The sequence below is a fragment of the Epinephelus moara genome, chromosome 3 (assembly GCF_006386435.1).
Source record: "Epinephelus moara isolate mb chromosome 3, YSFRI_EMoa_1.0, whole genome shotgun sequence".
Classification (NCBI taxonomy): domain Eukaryota; kingdom Metazoa; phylum Chordata; class Actinopteri; order Perciformes; family Serranidae; genus Epinephelus; species Epinephelus moara.
The window spans coordinates 26,741,806-26,762,754 of NC_065508.1; the positions used below are offsets into that span (position 1 = coordinate 26,741,806).

Below are 20,949 nucleotides of genomic sequence, written 5' to 3' on the forward strand. Positions count from 1 at the left end.
TACTTTACTCAGGGAGTAACATTGGAAGTACTTTTAAAGTAATTGAGTTACTTTACTCAGGGAGTAACGCAGTAAAGTAACTGGTTACTTTTTTAAAAAGTAATGCAGTAACATACTTTGATTACTTTTAAAGTAACCCTTACCCAACACTGCTCCTTACCCTAACCTTCCTGTGTAATCAATCTACTGTTTATGTAAATATTTGTTCTGACTCTAGGGACGGTCAGTAGGCCGGCCCTAGATGTCCTCAGGGTCCTACGAGGTTCATATGTCACAAGCATGTCACAGACATATTTGGGGGCTGTGCCACAGAGTGATTTTTACACAAGCATCAAGATTCTGAAGTCAATATTCTAAGTGACAAGTAGCCAGTGTAAGGATTTCAGGCCGGGAGTAATGTGGTTATATTTTCTATTTTTTGGCAAGATCCAAGCAGCGTCATTCTAATAAGCTGAAGTTGCCTAACTGCTTGTTTTGAAGGACTTATTCAAAGATTTAATCTAATCACTTAGTTTGATGCAGTGTAGCGGTGAGGATGGACTAATGATAAAATGCCTTTAGCCGATTTAAAATGTAACAATTGAATTATGTCCATTTATTTCTCCATTTTAACTACTTAACATTTGCACTTGTGCCACCCACTTGCAAAGTATATCCTTTATTTCCAGCGCCCTTGACAGCATCATGCTGCAGTGTGTATTTCTTTTAGTTTCTTATCTTTTTCCTTTCACTTATTTCTCTCCATCTTGTGAACAGTTTTGTCAAAAGTGAGCAGTATATAAGCTTTCAAGATATACGAGCAACAGGTTACTCCACAATTCAAGCACACAGTACCAAAGAGATTTTTTTGTGGGACTCTTTGTTGCATATGCCATTGATTAAAGGCTAATTGTGTTGTTGATGTTGATGGCTGGTGGTTTTTCAGATGCACTTTGCAGACAGGATGAGCATAGATAAACTGTATTAATCAGCATGAAGTAGGATCTCAAACAAATATTTTTTTGTACTTTGCAAAATTATCTTCTAAGTTATTGCAGGCACACGCGCACTTCATTAAAGGCTAATTGACCCTTGGCTTAGCCCCGCCCCTCTAACACAGACCGGCCAATGATAACATAGCATCAGCCAGCTCCGACAAGGGTCCAACAACTACATGGCTGTTGGGACCTGACCTCATAACGACTTGGCTCTCCTTGTTGCTGGAGAAGTTAGTTTGCAGATTGTCTGCCATGCGCACTAACTTCCCTGGTCTTCAGGTTCTGTGTCTGCCTGGAGTAGGCCACATTCAGAGCAGGTCCTCCTGCTTGACGTCCTACCTCTTTAGATGTCCATGAGCAAGAGCCTGATGAAGACAGAAACTTCTCCCTAAGTTTCCTTGATGACCTTCTGGGGGGGTCACATGTCACAGTGGTGCACGACCACCTTTGGCCCTATTTCCACCGAGCAGTACAGTACGATTTATTTCAGTTCAGTACACTTTCTTTCCGTTTCAACAGTGAAAAGTTGTGGCTGGTACCAATGGAACCGTTCTGTACTGTCTCCATTTTTGGTCACCCCTCTGTTGGGGTACCTAGCACACAGAGCTGGTACTAAGAGGTGGAGCTAGAAACACTGTGGTCCGTTCACTGGTCAGTAGCGGAGCATGATGAGTGAGAGTTTGTTAACAGATGTTTTGAGATAGTTTTGATGTTTGACTTCTGGATTCTTTATTCCCCGGACGCATGTGAGAAAAACAAAAGTTTTCTCCATGAGTTCAACGCAACACCAGCTGAGTAACTGAAATACAAATGATCATTTGGGGGTTGAAGTATTCCTTTAATTAAGCTCGAACACTACAGAGAGAGACAGGAAGTCATTGATGAAACTCAAAACTCCATTTACCAGTATTGTAAATGTCCATTTCTTGTGTGATTATTTCTATGCTGATTGTTATGGCTATTATGACATGCCAATGCCATATACGCCCTGAGATTTCCCATCAAGACTTTTCTTTCAAATGATGAGAGCAGGCAGACACGTTTCAGGTTTTTTTTCTCTCCCCAGCGAGCCTGTCCGTGTGCCACTAATTTTCTTCTCTCTCTGTTCTCCCTCTCTATCATTACAGCTACACTGGGGACCTTGGACTTCAGTTTGCAGTATGACCAGGAGAACAATGCACTGCACTGCACCATTAATAAAGCCAAGGTGAGCCGCCATGATGACGCTAATTATGACGCTAAAGTGCAGCCTCTACATTTACAGCCAATTCTTGTTGCTTGGATATGACTTTACAATTTTTAAAGATAAATTCTGTGTGAATTTTTAGTGAACCCAGTCAACTTGCTATTCAAGTGTTTCTCTAACACAGACTTACCTCGGTTTTTATCAACATCAGCCTCAGGCCCTTTGGTTATACTGAACATACTGTCATGAAATAAGCAAACTGTAACACATGATCATAGCAGTTGCTTTAGATTTAGCTACACTTTTAATCATCACTGACTGTACAAACATCTGTGGCCACCTTGGCGATAAAAGGCTGATTAAAATAAACCAAGTGACAGTTTTTTCAATATGTTTTCAAATTCAATAAGATGACTATCAGACATGAATATTTTTGCAGCAGCCTACACGTTACTGGCAAAAAGGACGTGGAATAGCGACTTAACACGTCCCACAGTTCTCTGTGAAACAGATATTTACATCTATTTTCATCTCAGAAAGCATTTATTATTTCTGAAGCATATTGCGGAAAAACACACATCGAATGTGCATCCAACCAACTGTGTTTCTTCCCATAAAGCAGCTTTAACCAGTAGATGATACACTCACCAGCCACTTAATTAGGTACACCTGTTTAAATGCTCTTCAACACAAATAGCTAATGAGTCAATCACGTGTCAGCAACTCAATACATTTAGGCATGTAGACATGATCAAGACGACCTGCTGAAGTTCAAACCGAGCATGAGAATGGGGATGAAAGNCTACAGCACAGAAGACCACACCAGGTGCCACTCCTGTCAGCTAACAACAGGAAACTGAGGCTACAAATTCACACAGGCTCACCAAAACTGGACAACAGAAGATTGGAAAAACGTTGCCTGGTCTGATGAGTCTGGATTTCTGCTGCCACATTCAGATGGTAGGGTCAGAATTTGGTGTAAACAACATGAAAGCATGGATCAATACTGCCTTGTATCTACTTCTTTGTGTACTACAGTCAGTGCATTAGTCACGTGATCGCAGCCTTCCGAAATACGTGGGATACATGCAAATTTGGGTTAGGGCTGTCAACGAATATTCTAAATTCGAATTTAAATTCGAATTTGAAAAAAAATGGACCTTCGAATGTGAAAATTGATATTCGATTGTGGAGAGAAAAAAAAATAGGACAGACAAGTGACCGCAGCTGTCCTCTTTGCGAGTGGGCGTTGGCATCAGACGCGCATTTCTCCACGCTGGTCGACAAGCAGTTCTGCTCCCAGCTGTTGTCTCCATCACCCGGCTTGACACATTCGCTTGCGGCTCGCGCTGAAACGCGAAACGATCGCTGCAGGGCGCGAGCTGGTCACGGTCCGGCGCTTCGAGGCTATTCGCAGCGCTTCCGCTGGCGGTGTGGCCACGGGTCAGAGAGGTGGGGCGAGCGAGAGGTCCGCGGTCGTTTATAACGTAATGTTATAATTGTTTTATGTGTTTTAATGTGTAGGTATGTAAATGTTTTCAAAGACGTTTATGTAGAAATAAAAATACCTACAAGTAGTTATGTTTCCTTGTATTAATACATATACAAGTATGTTTCCTTGTATAAGTTTGCCCTCTTGTGGACATAATGCGGAAAAAAAAATATTCGAATGGTTTGAACCTATGAGTTATTTTTAGAAGGAATATTCTAACGTCATTTTTGAGCAATTTTGACAGCCCTAATTTGGGTGCATTGCTTTTTGTAGGAAAACATACGAAAAATGTGTGAGAACAGCCGGAATGGTGATCTCAACACTAAGCAGAGCTACCTCAACTGAAGAGATGCCTTTATTAAAAACAGCATGTTATCAAAGCAGACCTTTATGTTTAATTTCCTATGGTTTTATGTATACTTTATCACACTGCAATTAGAGGGCCATCTGTTTTGTAGTCTGCTCCTGTTGGATGTGTTAATTTTCCGGCGCTGCTGTTTGCTTCCTGCATGTTTTACTTTTTTACTGATAAATTAAGAGCATTATTTCTTAAATAATTTTAAATTGTACAACAACATGCAGTAATCTTGACTGGTTGAGTTTCTCTTTTGAACGGAAACCCTGTTCTTCTCACCCATTAATTCCCCTCATTAATTAATTCCAATCAGATCTCCTTTGTCTTTGCTTCTCTTCATATTGAGCTGCTGTCAATGAAACTCAAGCCGGCCTGCAGAGGTTTAAAATGTAGCTGCTGCTGTTAAAGGTATGATTTTTTTGAAGTGGGGTTGTATGAGGTACTTAGCCATTTTCACTTGATCACCTTCAGTGCGTCGCGGTAGACACGCACCCATTCTAAAGAAACAGGCAGCAGTGCGGACACAGAAAATAAGAAATGTACTGTTGTTGATGAGGGTTAGCAGCAAATCCCAAAAACATCAATATCAGTTTAAGTGTACTCTATATTGAGTACATTTTGACCACTAGTGATTTTGGGGCTGTTTGGTTTAAAAAAAACCCTTTCACGCTTGTCTGTCCTATCAATTAAAGGCTAAAAAGCCCCAAAAAATATCTTAAAAAACAAAAATGCACATTCAGCACATCCAATGCATCAAAACATTGTTTTCTAGTTGGAGCCGCGCCTCGTTTTCAAACTGTATGGTTTGACTAAAATGAACAATGACAGCAATATAGTCCACGATGAGCAGCGCTAAAATCAACCTGCGTAGTTGTCCCTCCATTGTGACATTAGAAAGTGTCACATTTATCTTGCAAGTGTACTCTTCTTCAACGTTTGGTTTACTTCCTGGATTTTTCCCACATGGAAATTCTGACCAATCAAGAGCAGCTTTCTCACACAAGGCATTTGATCTGGTCCACTTTTAAATGCTGCTGTGAGAACATTAACCAACTCTAGGCAATTATACAACTTTGTAACAAAATTAGTCCCTGATTCAGACCAAAGCAAGACAACTCTAGGTCTGAAAGCACCCTTAGTTTTTAACAAAAAGGGTCTATCTCTTTAGGGATCCTTTATGTTAACAATCTGAGCCTGTCAGTGGCAAAACAAGCACTTTTAGTGGTGAAAAACACCCCTTCAACTCTTGATTTTTAAGTTTGATTGACATGTTAAGAGCCACACAGCAATTCTTGAGCATAGTTGCAAATACACTGTTCGCCCCTCAGCGTCAAAGGATGTTCCCATGAATACAAACTGTATCTATACAATGTTTTCATACAGTTTGCTCGACATTTATGATTGTTTATTACATAATTCCTTTTATTGATGCTAATATTCAATGCGTTTGTGATTAAGTTAAATTGCCTTGCCAATACAATTTTTTAGTTATTAGCTATTACAGTGCAGAAAGTAAATACAATCCTAAATGTAACATTTTCTTCATTTTTCATTCATGTGCTATTTTTATGTACTTAATTATGTATTTATTTATGTTTGTAAGAGCAGCCAAGCTGAAGAGGTCAAAGGGTCTTTACTGTACGTCATGGGGCACTAGTAGATTAATGCTGCAGCTACATTAATACTGATCACAGGCTTTCTACAGGCAACCAGATTAGCACTGATAAATTATTAAATCAATACATAAATATCCAGCATATTGGAGGCAGACTGTAACCATATCTATTTTTGTTAATAATAAAAAAATACTATTTTGATCCAATACACAATAAATAAAAGTCCAGGGGTGTCGTCCTCTGTGATTTCCTCTCCTGAGTTTGTTGTGATGAAGCGGTGGTTCTGACAGCCACGGCTGCCGTCAGCAGCTATAACTCATCCTATCTGTCTGCTGAATGGCTGGTGGGAAGGAAAGTGGGCATCAGAGGAGCCAGTCTTGGCAGGAGTGTTGGACAGCAGAGTGGGCATCAGGCCATCTTGATTTATGGTGGTTATTTTCTATACTGCTCTGCTTCTGGACTTCGGCTGCTGCCTAGCCAACCAGAGAAAATTATTTTTCTCTCTCAGATACTGTATGTACCCATTTCCATTATTTAATTTGTTTGCTTAAATCCCTTATTTTTCTTTCTAACCACAGATTTTTTTTTCTGTTGCTTCTGTTGCCAAAGCTGTAGTCTCTTCAATAGCAACTGTGACTGAGCGAACCTCAGCTAAGCTTTCTCTGATTAGATCTTATAGATCCTGGCTTGTGGAAGAATGGGAGAAGGTTAAACACTACATTCTGATACTGGTGCCTGCTGAGCTGGTTAGAGTGTGCTGTGAGGACAGGGTTTTATATGTATTAAGCAGTGATAGATCACATGTACAATGCTTATGTTATCATAGCCCTGTTGGCATTTGGTCAGAAAAAAAAATGTTGTGCATTGAAACGGACAAAAGGTCACCAGACAATAAAACTTAAGCAAACAAAGGAGGTTAAAACAGGGTGCAAAAGGCCACTGAATTAAATTATCATCAAAAGAATATGTCAAATGTGGGAAAGGCAGAGGGGCGTATTTCTATATACAGTTCCGCCTGATTAATTAATCTTAATCCAGGTGATGTACTCAAAATGGAAAAACCCAAGACTTAAACCGGGTCTAATGCCTTTTTATTGGTTTGTTTTAAACAGGTTGTGGTTGTTGTTAGCCTCAGTACTCTGAGGGGTGAATTCACAAAGAATGGATTGCAGCTGCCAACAGCACTGAGAATTGTGCATCAGTTGATCAGATGATGCCTCTCTTGTCCAATGCAAGGAAGTACATTTCTTGGCAGATGGATAGAAACCTGATAGAAACTACGTGTAGCCGTGGGAGAGAGGCTAATTTTTTATTAGCTGGAGGCAAATCACGATTTGGCATCACAGGGCTGCAGGCTACATAGGAGTCTTCAAATGTGGTCTTATTGTGTTATTGGGAGCCAGAATAGGAGGAGTCATGGCTCAGAACCAGCTGTCAATGCCTGTCAACAAAAACAAAGACAATTATGGTTAAATGTGATAAGACGAAAGGACTGGACAGAGGTGATCATCAGAAATGCTCACATGTGCAGCGCACACTTCATATTAGGTTAGGGGGAAAGTATTTCCTGTTGTAGGGATGAATAACGTTATGTGTATTAAGGGTTATCATGTCCACCTCATCAGAAACTGGGGAGGTATTAAGAGGAATATTGGATTTCTCTGTAACGCTAACTTTTAAGCACATTAGCTAACGTGGATTTCTCTGTAACGCTAACTTTTAAGCACATTAGCTAACGTTAGCTTCAATAGCAAAACAAAACTGGAGGAAACCAGTCAAGTGTCTGCAATCCTGTCAAATCATCCATCCACTGAGTGAGAGCATACAGGTCAGCCAGTCTGGTCCCGTTGGGCAGTGTTAACTTATTCAAGTAACACTCTCAGTCCTGAAGAGTGAGTGACCTGACATGGTGCGTTCGCAAAGTCAGACACTACACTAAAATGAGTGACCCGTTAGTCGAAGAAATGGAGCATTATATTTCTTTTTTTTAAGATATTTTTTGGGCCATTTTGCCTTTAATGGACAGGACAGGTAAGTGTGAAGGGGTGAGAGAGAGAGTGGATGACATGCAGCAAAGGGCCACAGGCTGGATTTGAGCCCGGGCCGCTGCAGCAACAGCCTTGTACATGGGGCGCCTGCTCTACCACTAAGCCACCGACACCCCAGAGCCTTACATTTCTACATGAATTAACGAACAGTCAAGTTAATCACACATTCACTCCGCTCTGCGCTCTGCTGCTCCGTCGGTGTGGTGCTCTGGATAACGGAACGGTACATTCTGAATTTACAAACAGTCCAGTTTGTGCCAGAGTGCGCTCCAGCACTTGGAATGAGTATTTCTGAATGCACCACTCACATCATCTTCCTCCACTGTTAAAAACAAGCCAACAGAATTTGCTTGATGATGCTAGCTAATGTCTGAGAATTGATTTGCCTCCAGCTAAGCCCTGCCCACCAAAAATACCATCATACTGTTTACTAACAGTGAAAGGGTCTATGCAACCTGACCACTCAATCTCAAGCCTTTTATCCTCAGATTGTTTTAATTGTCAAATTTGTAGTCTTTAACCCCAAGACCTGTAAACAGACTCTGATGTGTAAAATCTGAGTTTTCCTTTAAGATAAGGTAAATATGGTTAAGGTTCAAGGAAGATTATGGTTATGGTAATTTAACTTGGTTAAGATTGGAGAAGGATCATAATTATAGGTTTAACTCATTCACCATCCAGACTCTCATGCATTTGTCCTCTGCCTTGCCACATAAAGAGCTCATTACTTTCCGCATTGACAGTGAATGTTGGCACTGGATGTATAACACTTGTTGGAGAAATTTCCAATGTGAATGCAATTTCTGTGACAACTGGACTGAAATGTTTCTCAGATTTAAACAGACCTCACCTGTGCCACAGTGTGTGGTGGCGTTCTGATAACCACAAGCCGAATTTATTCACTATCTGCAGCACCGCCTTGTTGCTCTTACAGTCAGAACTTCTCCGACATTATGAGCAGTTCTCATTGTCCTTATCTACTTGTGGAGTCCCTCTGGGATCCTTCTTAAGTCCCCTCTCTAAAAACTCAAAACAATCAGTGTAATTTAAATACCCTTATTACCTACTTTAAAGACTTAAAAAGTTTGGTGGTTTGCAGCTTTCTCCAGCATAATGAGAGCATATACAGTATATACTGGTATGTGCTGATGTATGTATGCTGAGAGCATAATAGTTCTGCAGTTTGATTCAGCAGCAGGAAGCCTTCCTACATCTTATACATTTTAATGTGTCCACTGTCTTTCATTGCCCCTCATTCACCCACCCAGCACAACAGACAAAATGTTACCTGCATTTTTGCCCTTCAATTAAGCTGCCAATCATCACCTCTATATTTTCACTTTCTCATTTCTCTTTCTGCTCTATTATTACAAAGTGAATTATATATAATTTTCAGTCACTTTGTGTTTTTCTTTTTTTTTAATGCTTTGTATAATTGAAAAGGATGGAATGAGTAATTCACTGTACCTCTCTTATCCTCATTTCCGCACACTAAATAACAAAAGCACAATAGTAAGGTGCTGTTCCTTGTTCCAATAAATAATTCACTCATTAATGTTCAGGGAAACAAGATGTTTGTGTTTATGCAATGCCCAACATTTTAGCTAAGTTTTTAAGGATACTGAGAAACTGTCAATATTCAGCCCACACGCCAGAAGATGATGTTGGCATTGTACATTTCATTTGCACATTTCATCATATCATATCAGTGTTTCAAAAGTGATTAAGTATATGACCTGACTTTGTTATCTGGCGGTGGAGTATGGGTGACACCAAGGTGAGACACCTGCCAAGCTGCAGACCACTGTTCAAGACCAGCAAACAATAAAACTGCTTTGTGCACCAGGGATGGTCCAACAAAAGTTTTTTTTTACCAAGACATTGCTGTGTTTTTCAGCTGGAATGGTGCTACGAAAAGTGGCTGTTTTTACTGAGACATCACTGTGATTCCTGCTGGAATGATGCTACAAAAAGTGTTTGGTTTTTTTTGTGTGTTTTTTTGTTTTTCGGGATGCGCTGTGTTTACTGCTGGGAGTTGGCATAGCATAGAGACACAAACCACAGGACTGGACATTTGAGGGTTTACTAGCGAGACCAGCTTTCCAATACACATTAAAAGGTGTTTCCTGTCACTTAAGCTACTGTTTTCCTATTATTCAGACAACCAGCTCAGAGAAAAATTGCTTGACAGATCATTTAGCTGAAGTTGAGTCAGGATTATAATAAGTTTATGTCAGATCACGCACACCATATATTCACGCAATAAGAGTTTAGGCCAGGTCATCTACACTATAGAGTTTGCCACAAAAAGCAGGTATTTTAAGCCAAAACATGATCTTTTCCTAATCATAACCACCATTTTTGTGCATTACCTAACCAGACATTAACCACAGCATTGTTGAAATGTAAAATAAAGGTCAACATATGTACATGAATGGATTGATGAACAAGCCTACTGGGCACAGGGGCCCTGGGGTCCAAAGTGTCAGGGGCTTATCATAAGAGCTTATTTATGCTATGAACGGTAGATATGGAGACGGAGACAGGCAGAGCCTTCAGTCCATACACTGCGTTCATTTTGTCCGGATTTGTGCACATTTTCTGAAAGCTTACGCATACAGACAAAACGGAGCAGTGCTACCAGAGATCGTGGAGGCAGTGTAGCATAGTCCAGGGATTCTTAACCATGGGGCCACGGCCCAAGTGTGGGCCGCGAGCGCCACCTAGAGGGCCGCGAAACAAATTCAGTTTTGCACCTGTGGGCCGCGAGGGCAGCATACTGTTATGTTGACACACTCAGTTACAACACAGCCTCGCACCACTTGGTGGTGGTAATGTGTCAGTCAGTTGTTTAACTGTTAAACAACTGACTGACACATTACCGCCACCAAGTGGTGCGAGGCTGTATTGTAACTGAGTATTGTAACTATCTATTTTTTTTATTTATTTATAAACTTGGTGATTATAAGCTATAGTTTCATTTGCACTTTATTTCTATTTTATTTAATGTTATTTATTTAATTTGAAACTTTTATTATTTTGAATGGATTTATCACCACATAATATTATTTGTCAAATTTCTAATTTTCCTTATCAGTTTTTTGAGAGGCCATCCTTTTTGCTGTAACTTGAGCCTTTAAAATTGTTGTCAAATATGTTCTTGTAGCACATTTGTCCCATGAATTGTTAGCCTGTTCGGCATCTTGACAGAGGTGTAGATTTATATCCACATGATAAATAAATGTTTCTGTGATGATCACATTGTATCATGTAATTTATTTGATACGTTTTTAGCTTATTAATTGGAAATGTATTTGATCTAGTTATTGAATACAAATCAAACCAAGAGTAAGATCAATTAAACATGTTAATATCTGGATGGGCCCCGGGCCACATTGTACTAGAAAAGTTGGGCCCCAAGGTCAAAAAGGTTAAGAACCCCTGGCATAGTCCAAGCGAGATACAACTGTAGAAGATGACAACAAATTTAAATTATGGTGGAACAGGATGAATCTGTAATATATGAAAATGTAATATATAGTGACAAAAAAGTGGGGCAACAGTAGCTCAGTTCATAGGGAGTTGGCTTAGGAACCGGAGAATCATCGGTTGAAATCCCTGTACGGATGTAGTGTGGACTGGTAGCTTGAGAGGTGCCAGTTCGCCTCCTGGGCATTACCAAGGTGTCCTTGAGCAAGGCAATGGAATCAAAAGAATTATGCTATGACACCAAAATTACGAGAACATACTTTAAAATTCAAACGTGTACCATAACTGTTGTTGTTATCTATTTCTTTTTATCATTTTATGTCAATCGTAAGTTTCATGAAATGATATGATGACAATAAAAGGTATTAAAAAAGAAAATAATTCTCCGTCCACATGTCAGGACGTATATAATAGCTGCACAGACCACTGCTGTCTACAATATTGCCTCCATTCAAATGTACAATATTACAACCTACTCCACCATGGCCTTGTTCCTTGCGAGAAACTTTTGAGTCTCCCCTCTAGTACCATTTTTTGGCTGTATTTATGCCATCATGAAGAAAGCATGAAGGTATGAGGGCAGTGGCATTTACAATGTTTAAAACAGACATATTTGTTTTAGCACATTAAACGAGTATAAATGTAACTGGTGCACTCTAGTGTTGTCTGCATCGTGTTGATATGAAGAGGCCCAGACGGTGGATATCTTTGGAGGCAAGCTACAGTTATTCCTGACAACTCTGACAGCAAGAGGTATAAACAAAATCCTCCGTCAATTATGACCATATAAACTCCAGCTCCTCTCCCATGGAGTACAACAGCAAAACGGCGGGAGCGTATCTATGTTTCCCGCGTTCTATGTTCCCCACTTAACCCTGCAAAAAAGGTTGTATGTTCCCCGCTTACACAAAAAAGGCTTTATGTTTCCCAGGTTCTATGTTCCCCGCTCAACCAAGCAGGAAACATAGAACCCTATTTGGTTGAGCAGGGAACATAGAACCCAGGAAACATAGAACCTTTTTGGGTGGTAAGCGGAGAATAGGGATGACCCAGGGATGACCCCAAAACGGCGGCCATGTTACATTCAATTCAGTACAATGAAACACAGAAAACATACCTGACAGCAAGAGGTAAAACGAAATTCTCTGTCAATTCAAACCATATTAACTCGAGCCCCTACACAAATTAAGTGACACAGGAATATGTTGGCATTTTATACAATAAGTTTAGGCTGAAAAATGAACTTAGCGCTAAAACACGGAAATTACTACAAGAGCAATGTCGCTTACCTCTTTTATGGACACTCCTTTATACACTGAACAAAAATATAAACGCAACACTTTTGTTTTTGCTCCCATTTTTCGTGAGCTGGACTCAAAGATCTAAAACTTTTTCTACATACACAAAAGATTTCCCTCAAATATTGTTCACGAATCTGTCTAAATCTGTGTTAGTGAGCACTTCTCCTTTGCCGAGATAATCCATCCCACCTCACAGGTGTAGCTTATCAAGATGCTGATTAGACAGCATGAATATTGCACAGGTGTGCCTTAGGCTGGCCACAATAAAAGGCCACTCTGAAATGTGCAGTTTTGCTTTATTGGGGGGGTCTGGGGCTGTCAGAAAACCAGTAAGTATCTGGTGTGACCACCATTTACCTCACGCAGTGCAACACATCTCCTTCGCATAGAGATGATCAGGTTGTTGATTGTGGCCTGTGGAATGTTGGTCCACTCCTCTTCAATGGCTGTGCGAAGTTGCTGGTTATTGGCAGGAACATGCTGTCGTATACGTCGATCCAGAGCATCCCAAACATGCTCAATGGGTGACATGTCTGGTGAGTATGCTGGCCATGCAAGAACTGGGATGTTTTCAGCTTCCAGGAATTGTGTACAGATCCTTGCAACATGGGGCCGTGCATTATCATGCTGCAACATGAGGTGATGGTCGTGGATGAATGGCACAACAATGGGCCTCAGGATCTCGTCACGGTATCTCTGTGCATTCAAAATGCCATCAATAAAATGCACCTGTGTTCGTTGTCCATAACATACGCCTGCCCATACCATAACCCCACCGCCACCATGGGCCACTCGATCCACAACGTTGACATCAGCAAACCGCTCACCCACACGACGCCACACACGCTGTCTGCCATCTGCCCTGAACAGTGAAAACCGGGATTCATCCGTGAAGAGAACACCTCTCCAACGTGCCAGACGCCATCGAATGTGAGCATTTGCCCACTCAAGTCGGTTACGACGACGAACTGCAGTCAGGTCGAGACCCCGATGAGGACGACGAGCATGCAGATGAGCTTCCCTGAGACGGTTTCTGACAGTTTGTGCAGAAATTCTTTGGTTATGCAAACCGATTGTTGCAGCAGCTGTCCGGGTGGCTGGTCTCAGACGATCTTGGAGGTGAACATGCTGGATGTGGAGGTCCTGGGCTGGTGTGGTTACACGTGGTCTGCGGTTGTGAGGCCGGTTGGATGTACTGCCAAATTGTCTGAAACGCCTTTGGAGACGGCTTATGGTAGAGAAATGAACATTCAATTCACGGGCAACAGCTCTGGTGGACATTCCTGCAGTCAGCATGCCAATTGCACGCTCCCTCAAAACTTGCGACATCTGTGGCATTGTGCTGTGTGATAAAACTGAACATTTTAGAGTGGCCTTTTATTGTGGCCAGCCTAAGGCACACCTGTGCAATAATCATGCTGTCCAATCAGCATCTTGATATGCCACACCTGTGAGGTGGGATGGATTGTCTCGGCAAAGGAGAAGTGCTCACTAACACAGATTTAGACAGATTTGTGAACAATATTCAAAGGAAATGGTCTTTTGTGTATGTAGAAAAAGTTTTAGATCTTTGAGTCCAGCTCACGAAAAATGGGAGCAAAAACAAAAGTGTTACGTTTATATTTTTGTTCAGTGTAGGTGGGGTACCCCCAAAGGTGAACACAGGGGTACAGAAACTGAGTATCAAATGTTCCACATATTGTCTATGGAGGTCTAAACGTGTCAGGTGATAACAACTGAAACAAATGTATTTATAATACTTAATATTACAAATGTACATTTGACTTTGTGACACGTTACTGCTGTACAATTGACCTGTTACATAAATGAGCCTTAACATGTACTGACCAGGAAAATACTAAAAATGGATGACATATACACATAGAGTAGGAGGTCTGTGGGTCTCCTACTAACAGTACTTGATAATCTACTTTGGAGCTAATTTGTAATTGGAAATGAAGGTCTCTGAACCATGCAATGAGGACGAAGGTAGTGGGACAAATAGCCCATAGACTCTCTTGTTAACATTTAATTAAAGCCTTCACCTTGACATGTCAACAGCTTGAGAAGTATTTGATAATTACCTTTTGATTTTTTAATGAAGGCCACTCTTAAAAGGTAAAATGACTTCTTCTTTACACCATAGAACAAATTCAGAGACTTCATCTTTGGCCTTATTCTCATTTTTTCTGCCCTGTTGGTTTTATTTTATTTTGTAAAGCACTTTGTAATGTGTAGAAATGCGCTATATAAAAATACTGTTTATTCTTAATCTTCTTATTTTTTTTCTTAATTATCCAAGATGTTAAATCTTGGATGGCAAAAAACTGTCTTCAGTTAAATGACAGTGAGGCAGAAGTGCTCTTATTCGGCCCTTCCAACTTCATCTGGGGTATAGCAAACCACCAAGGGCAACATAGAGCCTACGCCATAACCTACGCTGTAACCTACGCCGTAACCTGACATGCACCTCCCCAGAAACGTAACTACATGTTACAGCGACACAGACCTTCTGTCCAATTTTGTAAGCTGAAAACATTTCCCTCAGTGAAAACGAAGCTTTTATTTACTTTTATTTTACAGAAAAGAAACAATAAATAGTGGAGACAATAAAGTCTCCACAAAAAAGCATTTTAATTCTTGGAATTGATCCTTTAGGGATTTATATTTCAGGATTTTTCCTGGCTTCGAAGACCTTTGATTGTCCTTAGGTTTCTGTTGTAACCTTATATATTCTAATTTCAGATCTTATTATTCTGTGCTCCATTTTATTTTACTTGTTTATTTGTGAATGTTTTTGAGTTCGTTGTGTCATTTCTCTTACATTTTGCTGTTACCATGTTATGTTATTTTACCTATTTTGTTGTTCAACACTCTGGTTGTTTTCACACATGCTTTACTAATATATTTGATTTGATTGGATTATTAGTATCACCATCATGATCACTATTATTACTAGTGTTAATGTCTTTTATCCTGGTAATCTTTTTTTCACATTGTGGGATAAAACCACATGATATATGTTGTCTCATGGGGGTATTTTCTTTGTTGTAGTGAGCTTTTATATTCACACTGACCTACCAAGCGAATCATTGACGGGGGAGGAGAACTGGTGCTCATTTAAACCAAAGACATGACAGTGACATTAGTGTTTTAATTAAGCTTCTGGTGTGGGCACAAATGGTGGAGCTGTGACAATCTTGGCATCTATCAATCACATATAAAAACCATTCAGAAAATAGTCACCAGTAAGTGGCTATTTAGCTACTTATTTCATGTCTATTACGATAAATGTATTGCTTTATTTACCAGAGACATTTAACCTCTTTGCAGCCGTCTATAAAAGCTCTGCTGACAGCTGAAGAAGAAATATTCAGTCATTGTGTAGCATACAGTCGCTTTCAGCTACTGCCACAGTTGCGGCCTGTTGCCTGTAATAGGGCTGTCAATCTCCCCCCAAAATCAGATTTGAATTTTTAATGTTTTTTATGTTAAAAATTCGAATAATATTCGAATTTTTAATGTGTTTTTTTAGCTCATTATATACACATATATATACCAGCTTATTTGGGAATTCTACAGGATGCCAATTACATCATGCATCCACTAGAGGGCATTCCAATCAAATCTGTTGTGTAACATTTGCAAAACACTAGTTTTACCAACTCAATTTAAAACTTCAAGAAGGGAAATAGAAATATTAGGCCAGATATATTGATAAATAGAATAGATACAATATGAGGCCAGAAATATTCAAGCAATGATGTTTAATGGAGAAGCAAATATGTTGGTTCATTCAAACAATTACATACATTGCTACTGTAAGTCTCAAGAAGAAAACTCCCTGTCTAAAAAGACAAGCAGGCATTTTTCACCTGGACACACTGGACGTGTTAGTCCTGCAAGTGTACTCGCAGGTGCATTTCTCCTGCGCTCTCCGCGCGGTTAAACATCGACTCCACTCCACTCTGTTCCCGTCAGTACTCGTTTTTTTGAGTTTGTTTGGTACGATCTGCTCTATCCAGCTTGACAGAAGCGCTCGCGGCTCATGTGAAAAATACACCAGACGCCGAACTGAAGCACTGCAGTGCGCGAGCCTCCGCGGGCGCTCCGCTCTGCTCAGCGGCCTGTGTCAGTCAGATAGGTTAACATGGGTGCCGATTGAAAACTGCCTCCGCTGCTGGGCACTGCGCTTCAGTTTCGCGTCCGGTGTGTCCAGGGTGTTGCGTCATACCGGAAGTCAAATATTCCAACTTCGAATATGCTTATTTTTACAACAATTCGAATTGTTTTCGAATAGCGAAGTTCGTTCTGACAGCCCTACCCTGTAACATCTCATATTCAGTACATCATGACTTAAGTAGCCAGTAATATTAGGCAATTTTATATATATATACTGTATGTATATATATATATATATATATATATACATACATATATATATATATATATAGATATAATAATATATATGATGTGTCATGTTGATGTGTCATGTTGCGTTGTCAGCATCAGGCTATTTAATATTTTCTCACAGTAAAGAATATATTGGGGGTCTTGAATGTTTTTCAGGTCAAGGACCCCTTAGCTGAACGAGAAACGGAGCAGGGACCCCCTACTGAGTTGCATTCAATGAAACGAAGGGCAGCCTTCAGTGCTGTGTTTAATTTAGTAGCCAACATGATAGCTTATTATAACAGTAACTACAGCCTAACATTTCAGGGTCAGATATTAACTTTTGCAAATTGAGTCCTAAAGGGGAATTCCACTATCTTTATGTTAAAGTAACGACTGGGAACAAGCACAAAAAGCCCAGAAAGGAGAGTGAGGGCTTTAGCCGTCTGAAACAGGTGACAATATAACCACTCAGGGAAGGTGCTCCTTGTCATTTTATGTCCAATAAAAGTGCTTTTTTTTTGCCCCCCGACAGCATCAGATTGTTAATATGAGTGTCTGACATTACAGAAAGGACTGAAAGGTACGGAAAAATGTTTCTCTGAAGGGTCTTTTCTGTAACGTTGTCAGGTGAGCATGAACTGCTACATATCAGATGTGTTTACTGGTTGTATGTATGACGGCTATTCAACCAGAGAACTTTATAAAATAATTTATGTATGTGCCATACAAAATGTGTACATGCTGGTGTTTTCCTCTTCTGTATTTTACAATATACATTGTACCCTGATAAATTGTACCCCAATAGCAGGGGTGGAGGTGGGAGGGGGTCAGCAAACTTTAATATTATCATCATCATTGTTATTGTTATTATTATTAACTGACTCTGTTTTACCATTCTGTGTGCCTTCTCTAAATTCTGAGGTTTTTACTGGCCCTTGAACGCAGCGCAGGTGGACCTTATATGAGTTCCTTTTTTCCTCAGCAGCAGTTTGTGGAGTTTGAGTCGTGCAGGGTGGATAATTGAGCAGTTGATTCAATCACAGCTGATCAGATCAAATCAATTAATGAGAGGAGCAGCTGCTGAAGAGGCGAGTGAATGCCAACTTTTAGACCCAGCGCAATGAAAAGATAAGTTTCACTTTCACTGGCAAACTGCTGCTCCGTCTGTGCCAAGAGTACGCTCTGCACTCCGACAGTGTGGTGGAATGAATAGCTGAATGGTCATCCGATAGCACTACTTATCAAAGGTCCAGCTCGGAAAATAAAAACATCAATGCGTGGCGGCAGATGTTTTTATTGTGGCAGGCTGCCCATGTTGGTATTAAATGGACTGAAAACGGGCCCTATATTGGACTGTCCACCTGTTCCATATTGGCCCCATGCCAATTGCACACATGGATGGGTTTGCCCAAGTGGGCCCCATATGGGTCATTCTGGGGCTACCTGGATGCAAAGTGGGTATGGGTCCAAAGTGGGCATCTTATCTGGGGCCCACTTGGGTAAACCCACCCATGTGAGCAACTGTCATGGGGCCAATATGGAACCCGTAGACAGTCCCATAAAGGGCCCATTTTTCAGCCCATTTACTCATTCATACGCATTCTCACTCCGACCTCGCATATCGTCATTTGGTCATGGACTTTCCACGTCCAGATAAGACATGAAAGGTACTCTGGGTGTGTTGGTCGTTGACGTTCTGGGACGCCATTTCAAGTTCTGCCTGTTACATGCATTGTCCTCTTTCAAAATACAAAAATTCACTGAAATTCACTGAAAACTGAAATTCACCATTTATATAGTCTCTTTCAAAAGCACTACGTTGGTACAACACGGCAAATTTACTTTTTTTTTTTTCCTTTAACAACAAAAGCAAGTGGTTAGGTTCAGGAAAAAAGAACAGGGTTTGGCTTGCCCGCCCCAGTCAGACTTACGCCGCCTTAACTTTCGTTCTTGTCCCGCCACGTTTCCCCCTGATGCTGCCAGGCACCATTAAATTATTACTGCCATGTATCATGCTGACGTTAAAGGACAGCTTTTTTCGTCTATGTCTGACGCTGCAAGTCACGGCCTAAGCACCACATTTCGATGACTTTGGAGTGAAACCAGGTTGATATACTACCCACAGGGGCCCCACATACGAATGTTGGCTGGGATTGTAGCCTGTTTCGTTGCTGCCTGTTGCAGCATTCTGCACATGGGGACACTGAAACACAGGGCCCAGGTTTAAAAATACCAAAGTTCCCCTTAAACTTACAGTTTCACCTTGCTGACATCACTCCAGCTACAGCTTTACCATCTTCACAGGCTGCTAGCCGCAGTAAGTGAATCAGGCCACATCCATTGTAATGGCTCACATGATGGAAATAAGTCAATTTGGCCCCTTGAAATGGGGTTTAATTGATTTAAAAGGGCGTACATGCATGTAGACAGTCAGAGGGACAGAGATAGCTCAGAGCCAACAGCACTTCCTCTATATGGTCCCTGTCTGTGCCGGCTGTGTGGAATCAAGCACAGATAAAGGAGGTTGGTCTAAATCTCAGCCTTTAGGGTGTTTTACTTTCACGTCGTAGTTTCTCCTGGTGAGATTTCTTTGAATTGTACAGGATGACTCACGGTCCCGTCTCCGACACGTCAGACATCAATAGAGGTTTTCCCATGATTACAGTAGGTTAATACTCAATAATGTCACTCATTTTAAAGCTACAAGGTAAATGGCCCTTTCTTTGTGTCACACTTAATTTCAAGTTGGAGCGGGATGTTGGGGTGAGACACACCAGACCAGATAACTCATATTGTGGCTTCTCAGCTGTGCACAGATACAATATTCAAGCCAAATCAGCTTGAAAATAGATTTGTGCCAAGAATTCTCTCTTTACAGCTCAGTCATCCTACGAAAAGAGGAGAAAATGGGAGGACTCGGCTTAAGAACTACAAAGTCAATAATTAATTGTACCCAAAGCTAAGATATCCAACTTCTGTAATGACAATCCTGACTCATTATCATGAATATGCCAATATAGATCAAGGCACTGATCCTCTGCGGGCTGTTTGCTACTCAGTGTCACTGTATCAGCCAGCCACAGGAGAGTTGATGTTATTTTTCAGAATATTTATACAAGCAGGAACACATATAGCATTCGGAGCAAACATGATCATAACTGTTTTTTATACAACACAATGCAGGGGCTTTTCCATCTGTTTAAATGATGATATAAAAGCAACCCAATTAGCAGAAAAGATGTTGGCATTGTACGTTTCTGGAAAGGACGGCAGAGGAGATACCCGCACACCAATACAACTGCGCTGGGCAGTCACAAAAGGCTGAGATCAATGCAAAAAAATATAAATTTATTTAGAACATCCGTGCACAAAAAGGTTGTCCATTGTACCTTCACCATTGAGTGGATGTTTGTGCCAAATGTTAGGCAATTCCTTCATGGCATTCTGGAGATATCGCATTCACGAGAATGGGACGGACACATGGATGTATGGACAGACAACCTAAAAATATAATGACTCTGGCTACGGCTATCACTCTGTACATTTACATGCACGCAGTAGTCAAGCTAAGCTCATAGCTCGGCTGATCAGTCAAGTCGGACTTCTCATCTTGTCTGAGTATACATCCAGAAGAGAAAATCTAATTTCTGAAGTACCTTTGACTGTGCCTCGATAGGCAGCGCTGTGTCCTTTTTAATATAATGCGTATTGAACTAATTCCGGTTCTTGTTCAGAAACTTTTTTTACATAAATCCACGTTTCGCCTTTTCCTACCATCCACAAACTTCAAAATGTTTAGCTCCTTTAGCTGTCAGAGCATGAATGTAGTTTCCTCGTCCGTCCAGAAGTGCGTCTTCTGCTTCTTCCAGGTGAAAGCCCGCGAAAGAAAAAGTGGTGCATGCGCAGAACTCCAGTCGGACTAAGTGGATTAGGGCTGCCACTAACAATTATTTTCATTGTCGACTAATTTGTCGATTATTTCTTCGATTAGTCAACTAATCATTTCATTGAAAAATGTGTTAAAATGTTGAAAAATGTCGGTCTGTCTCGCCCAAACCCCAGAATTACGTCATCTAATGTCTTGTTTCAT

The 20,949-nt window shown here is 40.7% G+C and overlaps 1 protein-coding gene across 2 annotated transcripts in view; it reads left to right on the top strand.

Moving 5' to 3' along the window:
* Positions 1–20,949, top strand: part of doc2b (double C2-like domains, beta) — a 245,734-nt gene that overhangs the window by 106,652 nt on the left and 118,133 nt on the right. For both annotated transcript variants that reach the window (XM_050034470.1, XM_050034479.1), the window contains exon 2: positions 2,105–2,184. In XM_050034470.1, the coding sequence (XP_049890427.1) occupies positions 2,105–2,184 (80 nt within the window). The remainder of the gene's footprint in view (positions 1–2,104; positions 2,185–20,949) is intronic.